This window comes from Pleurodeles waltl, chromosome 5, assembly GCF_031143425.1.
Source record: "Pleurodeles waltl isolate 20211129_DDA chromosome 5, aPleWal1.hap1.20221129, whole genome shotgun sequence".
NCBI classification, from domain to species: Eukaryota; Metazoa; Chordata; class Amphibia; order Caudata; family Salamandridae; genus Pleurodeles; species Pleurodeles waltl.
The window spans coordinates 1,534,697,514-1,534,710,300 of NC_090444.1; the positions used below are offsets into that span (position 1 = coordinate 1,534,697,514).

The 12,787-nt window shown below is 41.4% G+C and overlaps 1 protein-coding gene across 3 annotated transcripts in view; it reads right to left on the bottom strand.

Annotated features, from left to right (window-relative positions):
• ARHGEF10 (Rho guanine nucleotide exchange factor 10) overlaps positions 1–12,787 on the bottom strand; it is a 949,815-nt gene that overhangs the window by 529,453 nt on the left and 407,575 nt on the right. For all 3 annotated transcript variants that reach the window (XM_069235817.1, XM_069235818.1, XM_069235819.1), the window contains one exon: positions 4,962–5,054. In XM_069235817.1, the coding sequence (XP_069091918.1) occupies positions 4,962–5,054 (93 nt within the window). The remainder of the gene's footprint in view (positions 1–4,961; positions 5,055–12,787) is intronic.

Below are 12,787 nucleotides of genomic sequence, written 5' to 3' on the forward strand. Positions count from 1 at the left end.
ATAAGTTGTTAAATTAGAGACTTATGAATCCCTGCTTTCATTTTAGCTATCACAATGAGCAAATGTTATCTTAACTATTTTATGAGCAAGCTTTTTGCTATTGAAAATTGAGCAAAGAAAAAATAATGTTAGGAAAGTACACAAATAAATTAACCTCAAATATTGCAAATCTTGAAGTCCGTGTTTATACAACATAACTTTAAATCTTGAAATATTACATCTATTATTGTGTTTATACAACACAACTTTAAATCTCAAAATATTACATCCATTACTATATTCCTTACACGTATATTCCTTCATTATGTATTTACACATCTATTTATTACTTTAGACCTACTGTACAAGATGGAAATAAATACTCTCTCATAAGCTGTACTCTGTCTCCCCATCACAGTATACTTCTATCAATCTATACTCCATCCCCACTTTTTGACTCATTCCAATCCCATTCTACTACTATGATCTCCAAAATGACCCTGCCTAAACTTGTCCCTCCTCTACCGCTCCTGGCTCACCCCAAACCTCAGTTTACCTCTATGAACTACCAAACAACCCTACTAAATTCTCCCTCACTTATCTCACCTTTGACTCATCCAAACCCCCTTCTACTACTATGATCTCCATAACCTCTTTTTGCAGACTCTTCCCTCCTCCATCTCTCCTTTGCTCATCCCAATCCTCATCCTATCACTATAAACTCCCAAATAACTCTTCTGGATTCTTCCCTCCCCTACTCCTCCATTATTATATTCAAACCTACTAACAAACTCACATATCCTCTTCTCAAGTCAACTCATCCTAATACCTATACTTATCCACCACTAATCCGTTTGTGTTCCGGAGTGGCGTGCTACTTGCCGAAAAGCACTTCAAAGCCTCGTCAAGGGTAGTAGGCACTATATAAATACAATTACAATTAAAGTGCATATTCCTCAGCGCCCTTACATACTCTGCAGTAATCACTGCAGAGAATGTAAAGGTGCCAAGAGGTATACACTGTAAGTGCATTTGCTATTTGGCAGCGTTATTTCTTAGGGCAAAATGCATCCTTGCAACCATTTTTGGACACAAGGATGCATTTTGCACTAAGAAAATAGTGTCAAATGCACACTCCACCATGGCATGATTTTCCACAGAATCTTCTGGAATTTTAATGTAATTCCGCAGAATCCAACGGAATCAAATTCCACCAAATCTGCCCACTGCTATACTAGACCCAGTGAGTGCTCAGTGCACTGTCTGTATGTAGAGGTCACTCCCTCCAGACATGCAACACTCATTAGGTGAGCAAGCCCATACTATGCAAGGTCAGTGCTCAGTATGCACAATGTGCATAGAGCGCTCCAAAGATCCAAGCCCCATACTATACACAGTCGGCACTCAGTGTGCAGATTATGCGTAGAACCCACTCCCTCAAGTAATCCAAGCCCCATTAGTCGAGCAAGCCCCTACTGTGCAGTCAGTTCTCAGCACCCAGACTGTGCGTAGAGGCCAATCTGTCTGTGTTTAGTGTGCAGAATGTGTGCAGAACCCACTCCCTTGGGAGACCCAAGCCACATTTGATAGGTAAGCATACAGTGAGTGCTGGGTAAGCAGACTATGAGTAGAGTTCACTCTCTCAAGGCAATTAACAACCATTAGATGGGCAAGCCTATACTATGCATAGTCAGCATTCAGGCTCCATGTGTGTAAAGCCTACTCCCTCCAGAGATAAAAGATGCATTTGGTGGGCAAACACCTTACTAGACACTAACAGTGCTCCGTAACTTCACTGTGCATAGAGTCCACTCTCTCCAGAGGCCAAACCCCAACAGGTGGGAAAGCCCCTACTACACAGCTAGTGCTCAGTGTGCATGCTGTACATAGGACTGCTTCCTCAATCTGACCACGCCAGATTAGGTGAGCAAGCCAATACACACAGTCTGTGCTCAGTGTGCACACTATATGTAGAGCCCACTTCCTCCAGACATGCAGGCCCGATTAGGTGGGCAAGATTCTACAATGCACAATCTGTACTCAATGGACAGACTGTGTGTAGAGCTACTCCCTCCAGAGATCCAAGCCAGATTAGGTAGGCAAGCCCATAATACACAAAGTCTGCACACAGTGCACAGACTGTCACAGAACCCATACCTTCCAGACATGCATAATCTATTAGGTGGGCAAGCCCCTACTATGCTCAGTCAGCACTTAGTGCACACACTTGTGTAAAGCCCATGACTTTCAGAGGCATACACCTCATTAAGTGAGCAAGCCCATTCCACACAATCTGTGCTCAGTGTGCAGACTGTGCGTAGAGTCCACTCTCTTCAAGCCTGGGCAGAGTGGGCTCTGTACACACACACACACACACACACACACACACACACACACACACACACACACACACACACACACACACACACACACACACACACACACACACACACACACACACACACACACACACACACACATATATATATATATATATATATATATACATGCAGCTGTGCAGATTCCAGTTTGCTATTTATTACTATTGTTGAGTGTGGGGATGAGACTTTACCCTTAAGAGGCAAAGGTGATTAATGATGTCTCTCCCTTCCTTCAGCAATGGTAAAAAAAACATATATAATGCACTCCTACAGACATGATTTATACCATCGTATTTTTTCATGCGTGCTTGTGCTAACAAGCAGTATTTAATCAAAAGCTGGATACAAGCGGTCAAATTCGTGCAGCATTGTAAAATCACACTGGAAAGACCTTATGACGATTGAGACAGCTCTTCCACTGAGTAAAGTACTTGTTACACATCGCCAGAAACAAGTAGAGGGAACCACAACAATTGGCCTGTCTCCCATGTTATTCAACTCCTATAACACTCTACTGGCCCTCACCTTTGCTAGAAACTACCCAGGGGATTGGATGCACAGTGATGGTATGAGCATCTAAAACAAGATGCAGTTTAACTGGCTTCACATCAACTCATCAAAATAGGAGATTATACGATCATGTTATAGCACGAAGAGAGCCATCCTTGATGCTGGTTTATACAGTTGCCAAAAGTTAAAGTTATTCCTGCATATATTTTGAAAAACTACTTAAGATCCTTCTGCACCAAGGTCTGTACTGGAAGATGTAGTGGCCATATCTCCCTGTCATTACTGTAAATGCCCCAAAGGCCATACGAATAAACATTGGAGTGATCAAAACCTTGTTGTTTTGTCCATCTCCAGCTTCATGCTTGCCATCCATATCACCAAAATAAGAAAATGCAACTGCTGATGTAAAATAAATGTGCTTCAACGTGCTATGTGTGACTCACCAGATACTGTGGGGTCCGGCCCTGGTATACGTATTACACTGACTGCCTCTCCGACAGCTCCAATCCTCTGAGACCATATGATAGTAACTTATTCTATAATTACATTTTACTTTTAACTGGACGGATGGGTAACGTACTTCACCAGTCTGCAAGCGAGCAGATCTAGAAAGCACATCGTTTCCCTATTTGTTAAGGGTAATATACATCCTAAATACGCTGGCATGTGTCCAAACCTTGCAAGGGTGCAAAAGCATTGATTTAAATACCTCTATAGTGACATTATTAGGTCAGCAAGCTAAATATATCGACAGCGATTCATAAAATTATTGGTTCGACCCACAGATTTAGCAAATATACTTGCTAGTGTTAGATTTTCGAGGGGTCTGCTTATAAGAAGTTTAACAAAATACATTCCAATTAAAAAGAAAAAAGTGAATAATGGGGTCATATATGACAAACATTTTAGTCTATTAGGTGTTGACTCCCTTTCACTTATACATTCAAAGTTAGTCAGCACCTTTTGTTGCTTTACACATTTATGTTAGAATACTGAAATATTTTCAGAACAGAATTCCTTTGAGAATCTACACGGCGTGGCATTAGCACTGAGGAGTGTAAAAGGTTCCTAATGTGACAAAAAATGTAGTCTTTGCATTGTAAAATTGTTGCCCCTTGTTGGTGTAAATATAAAATTGTTAGTAAATCAAATTGATTTGCGTTCCCTTAGAGGTTTCTAAATGGAATGACCCACCCACTCAGAACTAATGATACATAGGTTGACACTATGACAAAGGGCATCATCTAATTATAAATCTGAGCGCCATCTGCGTACTGGTGCATGCAGATGCCCCTCTCAACTATGGGATTTATCATCTGAGTCAGACAGAATACCACCCTGTGTTTACAGTTAATAGCATGGGAGAACAGAACAGCCTAGCTGGATCCAACCAAGAAAAACTGCATCTACATCGATTAGAGGCAAACTATGTTGCATTTCCTAACTAAAAAAATACGAGAGTACCTGCCTCACAAAAAACTCAAATAAAAAAATGCAATGCAACATTCTTGCTATAGAAAGTTATCAAAGCAGGAGTCATCAAGCACAACTCGTTTTCTCAACTTGACACCATTTCGGATAACAAGCATGTGATGTGTGATGTCATGTATAACAATGACTTGTGTACAGTAGGTAACTCTAACCGATGCTGACCCTCAACCAACCACACTCCTGACTTTACATTCCATTCACAATTCCTCTGGAAGGTATAACATTTCCAAATTTCTGAGCATGAGCCGTCTGTGGGATAGAGCTGCCTGTCTATATTGCCATGCAGCTTAAAGATAGCAGCTAAAGCTGTTCGTTCCACTATTGATAGCAGACACTGACGAGCAATATCTCATCTGTTACCAATGTTTGTAGTACTACAGAGTTGCACATTATTTATTAAATAATTAATTTTCGTATTTCCATCGTCAGTAACATCCTTTAAGGTTTATACTCGAGTCCTGTCTTTGGATATCCAACTAAGTAGACATCCAGACGATTACAGGATTTCATTCTACTTGAAGTTAAACAAGTGTAGTCATAAATGATCTCATATATATATCAGGAAGAAACAGTATGGTTCGTATAAGTAAAGACGTTTACCTGAAGCAAAAGAATAAACTGAGGAAAGCGTTGGATCGGTTTCATCATTAAACCATAGAGAGTAATTCGATCAATGCTGGATTCTTGGCACTGCTGTTGTTAAAAGAACACATGTACAATATTTTAATTAAATATTATTCACAATAAATATATTACCTATCGCAAAGCACGTAAACATTCATATTAAACTGGCATAATAGTGATCCAAAGTGCATTTGATATGAAGAAGTAATAATAAGGGAGAAATGACCAGGAAGCCCCACGTTTCATTTCCTACCACCCTTCAGTTTATAGCACTGCCACAACTCTCTGAAGAACTGCCATTTGATTAATTGGCCTTGCTTATGCACTGTAACCAAATGTGCTGCATGAACTGTGCAACACACACTCAAGCTGGCAGAGGTCAAACAGACTAATAGTTATGACCCTTTTGCTTCATGGACACTGTGCCACCCACGAATGGCACTATATAAAAAAATAATGAATTACTGACAAACTAAATAGGTCTTAATTCAATTTCTTAAGACATGTAAACACAGGTATTCACAAATGTTTATCATATCATATGCATTAGGTGCACAAAAGTTGTGACACATTAAAGACTGCCCTGTTGGCTTTAGTGAAAAAGGTAGCAGAGGAAGATTGCTTTCAGAATAGGATGCATATATGAGATTCTTGACAGTGTGATGATTGTAGCTATGTGTTTGTGTTTGTAGAGAGAGAATCTGGCTTAAGACCAACAGAGCACTGAATGGAGGCATGACCCATGGGAAGTTGCAATCATTGGGGGCAGGTTAAAGGAGGACTCTCAAGAGTAGTGATCCTTGAAAATGTTTTAGTGCTGATCTGAGAAATGGTAGAAATGCAGTTTCAGATGCCAGGAGAAGGAAAGGAGAAGGTTTGCCTTTTGTTCTTGTTTTCTTCTTGCAAGTTTTTTTCCTCCATTCTAGTGATAACCATGCTCCTGGTCTGGCGTTGTTCAACAGATATGGCTAGTTTGTTTGATAAGCTGTGGTCTTTATATTGAGGGCCTTATATGTGATACAGCTGGTTCAGATCTGAAAGAGGGAGCCAGTGTAGATCTTCTAGCATGGAGTAATGTGGTTGAATTTCTTCAATGTCTTGATAAGCTGTGCTGCTGCATGTGGGATATCTCTCCATGGTGCTACAGAGGTTTAGAGACACTCAAGCATGGCATTGCTTCGATCCAGATGGGAGAGGACTAAAGGCTGAACAAATGGTTTGTTGGCATCGTCCAGGAGAAACATCTTCACTTTCTTATAGAGACAGAGATTGCAACCATGCTGTGTTGGTCTTCCTGGTGATGTGCTGTGTGAAAGAGAGGTATATTTCAAGGGTGAATCTCAGAAGTGTTGCATAGTCTGTCAGCTGGGTGGCATGTAGGTCAGTCAGTTGGGAGGAGGGGCTGTAGCCTGGAAGTTTTAAGTTGGAGAACCAAGATTTAATCTAGGGCTGTTTAGTGCTGTTGGCCAACAGGATGAATGTGGTCTTTGTGGGGTTTACCTGCATGAAGATTGCTATTAACCAAGATTGAGTGATTTCAACACAACTTTTGAGTCTCTTTTATTGGGTTAGGATAGTTTTCGATATACAACATTTGCATATTGATGCTGATATCTGCAGAATAGGATCCAAGGTATTCCATACAGAAGAGGGGATGGAGCCCTGGGGTACTCCACTGATGGGGTGGTCCCCTTCATCTTATGGGACCTATTTGCATGATCTGGTGCTGAATTGTGAGATAAGAGCAGAGACTTTTCAAGATAGTGTCTGAAAATCCTATGTGTGTTTTTAGGGTGTTGATCAGATCTGGATGGTGGATAGTGATGAAGGTTGCAGAGAGGTCAAGAAGGACGTGAAGGCAGGGATCGTTCCTGTTGTAGTGTACTTAGAGTGTGGTTTCTCAGTGCTGCAGCATGGTATGAAGCCGGATTGGCAGTCCTGTAGATTATTCTTCCTGATGTACTACTGTAGCTGGGAGGCGACTGCTTTCTTTATGACTTTACCTATGAATGGAAGGTGGGTAATAGGGAAAAGGTTGGCTGAAGGTGGCTGAGTTTTAGCACTTGAGCATCTGACCCACCGTAAGGACATCTTAAAATGTCCCCAGACTTAGGAAAGCATTGATACTGAGAAGAAGGGACACAAGTGCCTCTCATAGCAATTTAGTGATGGAAAAAGAAAATGTGTCATCTTCCTAAGAGGTTGCTTTGAGAAGCATTAGGATATTGGAGAGGTACGTGTGCAAGAGTAGATTGAAGGAGGTCCATTTGGTGACTGGAACCTAGGTATTGTTCAAATGGTAATGATTTTGTATCTGGTTTTACTGCTCTTCTATGTGAAGAAGAAGTTGATGGTGTTACATTTCTTGGCTAAATGTGTGTACTAGCGAAGGAATGCTGCAGTGTTCACAATCTTGACAAAGGTTTTGCTTCTGTTGGTTATTTTGCTGATGATGCTTTTCTGTGTGACACATTAAATAAGATGATAAGGAATCACTGATTAGAGTAAAGTGTTTTGGGTAGGGTGATGTAATCTGCATATTTTGATATTTTACATTTCTATTCCTGTTTTTGTATGGTATGCTTATTTTTAGGAAGATCTTCAGTGTACCACAGTGTTGAGTGTTTTGGCTGGGTGAATGTGGAGCATAGTGTTCAACATGTGTTTAACATAATGCAAACATCAAATTACAGTATTGCCATATGTGCTGAAATAGAAGTGTTCTAACAAGTTATTTAGTTCTTTTGGGATTTTTCTAGATGGATGCCCTTGATTGAACAGAAGATTAATTTTACTTTTTTCAGCTGTCTTTGAGGTGTAATATATGTGATGGTCAAGGAGATGGTGAAGTGATCAGGAAAGTCCAGGGCACATTAGAAGGCATAGCTAGAAAGAGACCTAGCAAGATGCGACTGGAGTGGGTTGGGTTATTAATGTGTTGTTTAGATCTAGTGGATTCAGAAGTGCGTAAATGACTTCCTTCACGCATTTCATACTGGAGTTGTGAGGGATTTTGAAGTCTTTGAGGGAAATGGAGTGGAATTGTTGGATGGAGGTATAGGTAAAAAGGTCTGAGATTTCTTCTAGGATGCATTTGTTTGGTCCAAGTAGTCTGCACATTAGACGAACGAAGGCTGTTTTGGAGGTTGAGAGAGGGAAGTGACAGGGAAGGAGCTTGAAAGAAGTAGGTGTGACACAGTTGCTAAGAGTTCCTTTATATGACTGCAAGTCGCATTCCTGTTTTGAGTGTGTGGTCTATATATTGGATGCTATAAACATCACTGCTGAAGGCGTTCAGGATTTGTGTGGCGGTAGGTGTGACACAAGCTTTAGTAAAAAAGAGTGCATAAAGCTTTGCTTGGTGATGACATTGATGATGCCTGGAGAATTTTATGACTACGGAGTGTGCATTGATGAGCAAATGTTTATATATATTGTTTTATAGGATGGATGTGTGGTCTAGTGAGTCAAATGTGGATGAGGCTGGAGGCATTAGATTGCAAATTGGGTAAATGTGGTTGGTCTAGATAGGAGTGTGGACATGGTGTGAAATGTGATTTCTGCAAAGCACATGATGAAAGTCGTTTACCTAGACCTGGGATCCTGGCCCTAGGTCCTTCCAGGTCAAACTGGCGATGCCCTTGTCTGTGTCCACCCTTACCTAGTGAGACACACGCAGTGGGACGCACTGAAGAGTTGACTAAAGTAAAACAAGAAGACAGATGGAAACCACTTCCATCAGAAATGGATGCTGGGAAATGCAGTAATGCAACTTCCTGCAGAAACGGATCCTAGGAAGTGAGGTGATGTCACTTTCTGTAGCAATGGATGCTGAAAAATCTTAGGAAATGTTGGAGAACAAGTGAGTGTACTGTTAAGATTTAAAGTAGTCATTCATGCATTCCAATAGAATCATTTACAGTAAGGCAGAATAATAATAAAGCAAAGTCAATATTATGAGGTTAAAAATAAATGCCCCTTTAGGTGGAGCCAATACCTAATACTTGCATATTTAAAGAATTGGTAACAATAAACCATGCAGGCAGCTGTCCTGTAAAGCTAGACTTAACAATATGATATGTGGAAGCTGGACATCTATACAGGAAAAATAGATTTCCTTGTGGTGAACTCACAATGAACACATTTCTTTCTCATCCCCACTTTAATAACACATATTCTAGATCCTGATTAGAAGCTGAAAGCACACTATTACTTTGTAGATTTGAACTTTCCAATTATAATCAGCCCAGAAGAACTCAGCTGAGGAAATATCAGACACAAACTGTATTGGATGAACAATTTGACTGGTAAATGACAAGGCTTACACTGCAAGTGCAGCCCAGCCTCAGCATCAGCCCCTACTCAACTACCGCTACTATCAAAGTGAAAGCACAGATTGCTTCATCCCTGCAAGCCTACAACCTCTGCTGTCCACTGGCACTCCTCCAGCCACAGCCTCTCTCCCCTGGCCATGTGCAGGTACTCTTTTGTCTTTCAGTTACCAGCTGCTTGGAGCAAAATGTATATGACTGAGGCTGAAAAGAATTTTGAAATAAGAACATAGGGCCAGATGTAGGAAGCCTTTTGCGCCTCGCAAACTGTGAAAAACGCAGTTTGCGAGGTGCAAAAGGCCAACCGCGAAGCACAACCGCAAATTACGAGTCAGTACCAACTCGCAATTTGGGGCTGCAACTCGCAAATTGGAAGGGGTGTTCCCTTCCTATTTGCGACCGCATCGCCATGCTGAGTTGCTTTGGGACCGCGAATGCGGTCGCAAACCAACTCGCAGTTACCATCCACTTGAAGTGGACCACTGCCTGCTCTGAAAAAAACGAAACCAAATGGTTTCGGAATTTTTTCTTTTTGCAGCTCGTTTTCCTTTAAGGAAAACGGGCTGCAAAAAGAAAAAAAAAACTGCTTTATTAAAAAAGCAGTCACGGACATGGTGGTCTGCTGTCTCCAGCAGGCCACCATCCCTGTGAGTGCATGGACTCGCTATGGGGTCGCAAACTGCGACCCACCTCATTAATATTCATGAGTGGGTCTTTGCGACCCCATAGCGAGTCGCAGAAGGTGTCTGAGACACCTTTCTGCATTACTTTTTGCGAGTCGCTATTACTCGCAATTTGCAACTCGCAAAATGTTTTTTTGCTACTTCTGGCCCATAGTGTTCAGTAAAATGCTAAAGAAATGTTGTATTCCTGTCACCTGCAATTATTTCCATGGCTCAAGAGGCACTAAAAGAAGAAGAATATGTTGAATAACAAAATCCAAAAATCCTCTCAACAGGCTTGATATGCAACATAATTGCATTGTCACAAACCCTGTGTGTTAGACCTGATATCCTAGGGTGGTTGTCCCCCAAATATTTTTGCCTTCACTCCTTTTGGTTTGCTCAGCTTGTTTTTGCTGGCTTTAGTATTCTGTGCACTTATCACTGCTAACCAGTGCTAAAGTGCTTGTGTACTCTCCATACAAATATTGTAAATTTGGTTTACACCCAATTTGCAATTTAATGGGCTTATAAGCCCCTAGTAAGTGTTACTACATGTAGCCAAGGCTGGTAAATTAGATGCTACTAATGAGCCTACAGCACTTATTGGGTCACCTACGTAAGTAGCCCTTTAACACATGTCTCAGGCCTGCCATTGCAGCTTGTGTGTACAGTTTTAAACTGCCATTTGGACTTTTCGACCTGGGGAAATAAACCTTTTGAAAAGCCTAAACCTTCCTTTTTTAACTCATATAAGTCACATCTAGGGTAGGAACTAAACAGCCCATAGGGCAGGGTGCAATATATTTCAAACACTAGGCATGGATGTTTAAGTTTTACATGTCCAGGTAGTGAAAAGCTCTCAAAGTCATTTTTCACTATTCCAAGACCTAACTCTCCCATAGGGTAATATTTGGTTAAGTGATAACCTTTGATTGGGAAGAGGTAGGCAAGTCATGTTTTGTGTTTGAGGAATTGTAATTTAAAATCTCTTTTATGATAAAGTTGAGTTTTAAGACACAATTCTGAAAATTCCACTTGCAGAAAATTGTCACTTTCTTGTCCTAACCATTTGGTGCCTGAAGCCTGGGTGACATGACTGGACATAGTTGACAGTTGGCCCTTGTTATTCCTCCCAGACAGTATCTCAAAAGACGGTCTGTCTTTTGGCAGGATGAGCCATCCTGACTTGATGGGGTGGAGCTGTCACCTACCCCACTTACACTTCAAAGGCACTGGCTCAGTTCAAACACAAAGGATTTCACATTAGCCTACTGTACCCCCAAACATACTGGGGCCAAGACTGGGAGTCAGAAAATGCCAGACATCTCTGTAGGGAGGGAACGACTCCAGAAGTTTTTTCCACTTTAAAGTGGAATAACCAGGTATTAAAAGGTGACCCATTCTTCAGCGCACTCCTGGACCTGTGGATACCACAGAAGAAGGACTGAAGCCTGCCAGAAGTATTAACCTGCTGCTTGAGGCCTGCCCTGCTTGATGAAAAGGAGCCCAGAACCTAGAGCCTTCATCCAAGGCTGAGTGAATCCAAGGGTAGCTGACTGACTTCCTGTTCTGAGCTGTAGGGACACAAGAAGCTCCAGATGCTCCTCTGAAACTGTCCAGATGACATGTTGCAACTGAACATGTCTGAGCCCTGCTAGGCTAGGCTGCTATGAGTTCTTGATCCCCCAGAGTTGCCACCCATGACCTGGAACCTTGGTGCGGCATTCATTGCATTCCTCGACGAACAGGAGAAAACGTGAAGTATTGGGCTCTTCACAACTGGGAATGGACCAGTTCATGTCAAGAGCTTGCTGTTTGTGATGCCTGCCAACTTGAAGCTCCAGTGAACTAGACTCTTTGTGCTACAGTGACCACCAGCAAGAAGCAGCATTGCAAGATTCTCACCTACAGCACTGATAGCCAATGGTGACCACCAAAACAAAATTCCAGCACTGACCATCCACAACATCCGTAAGTATCTTCGCACTACAGGGAAGACCATCCGTGATGCCCAGCCTGCTTTCTGACCTACAGTGATGACCATTCCTAATGCTCTCCATGCCCATCGCGGACCACTCTGCCATGAATGGAGCTCTTCAAGCTGTACTTTAGAAGGTAACTTTTTCAGATGGAGAAACCTGGTACCTGGCCCATGCTTCATCGTAGTTGGCCTAAACTTGTAACTTTCACCCGTTCTTGCAAAACCAGATTTGTGCTTTGTGCTTTTAGGTGTTATATTTACCTTAAATCTTTGAAATTGCATCTCTCCGGTTCTACAGATTGAATTGTTGTCATTTTGGTGTCAAATACTTTATTAAATATTACCCTAACTTGATATGGGATTTTGCTTGTGTTATGTCTTCACTTATAATAGACTGCTTTTGTGCCAAGCTACCAGAGGGTTAATCATAGGATAATTTAACAACTTATTGTGGTCCACCCTGACAACAATTGTGGTCACTGCTTCAGAGGGGCTCATACCCCCTTCAACCAGCAACCCAATTTCTCACACTGTACTTCATGAAATTATATTGTTTGGGACTGCAAAAGAGTGTTCTTAAATATATATTGTATTTCATAAATTGGAAAATTCTTTCAGAATTGTAAAAACAGTTTTGCGATAAATTGCCCATCACAAATTGGAGAGTACGTGAAATTAGCATTCGCTTCTATTTGGAAGTCACAGTGAAATGCACTAATGCTTTATAACTGTGGTTAAACTGCACATTATTGTTGCTCGGATCTGAACACTTCAGAGGGGCAGTATCACAAATGAGAAGTATTCCTGTGGGACGTTTCCCCTTTA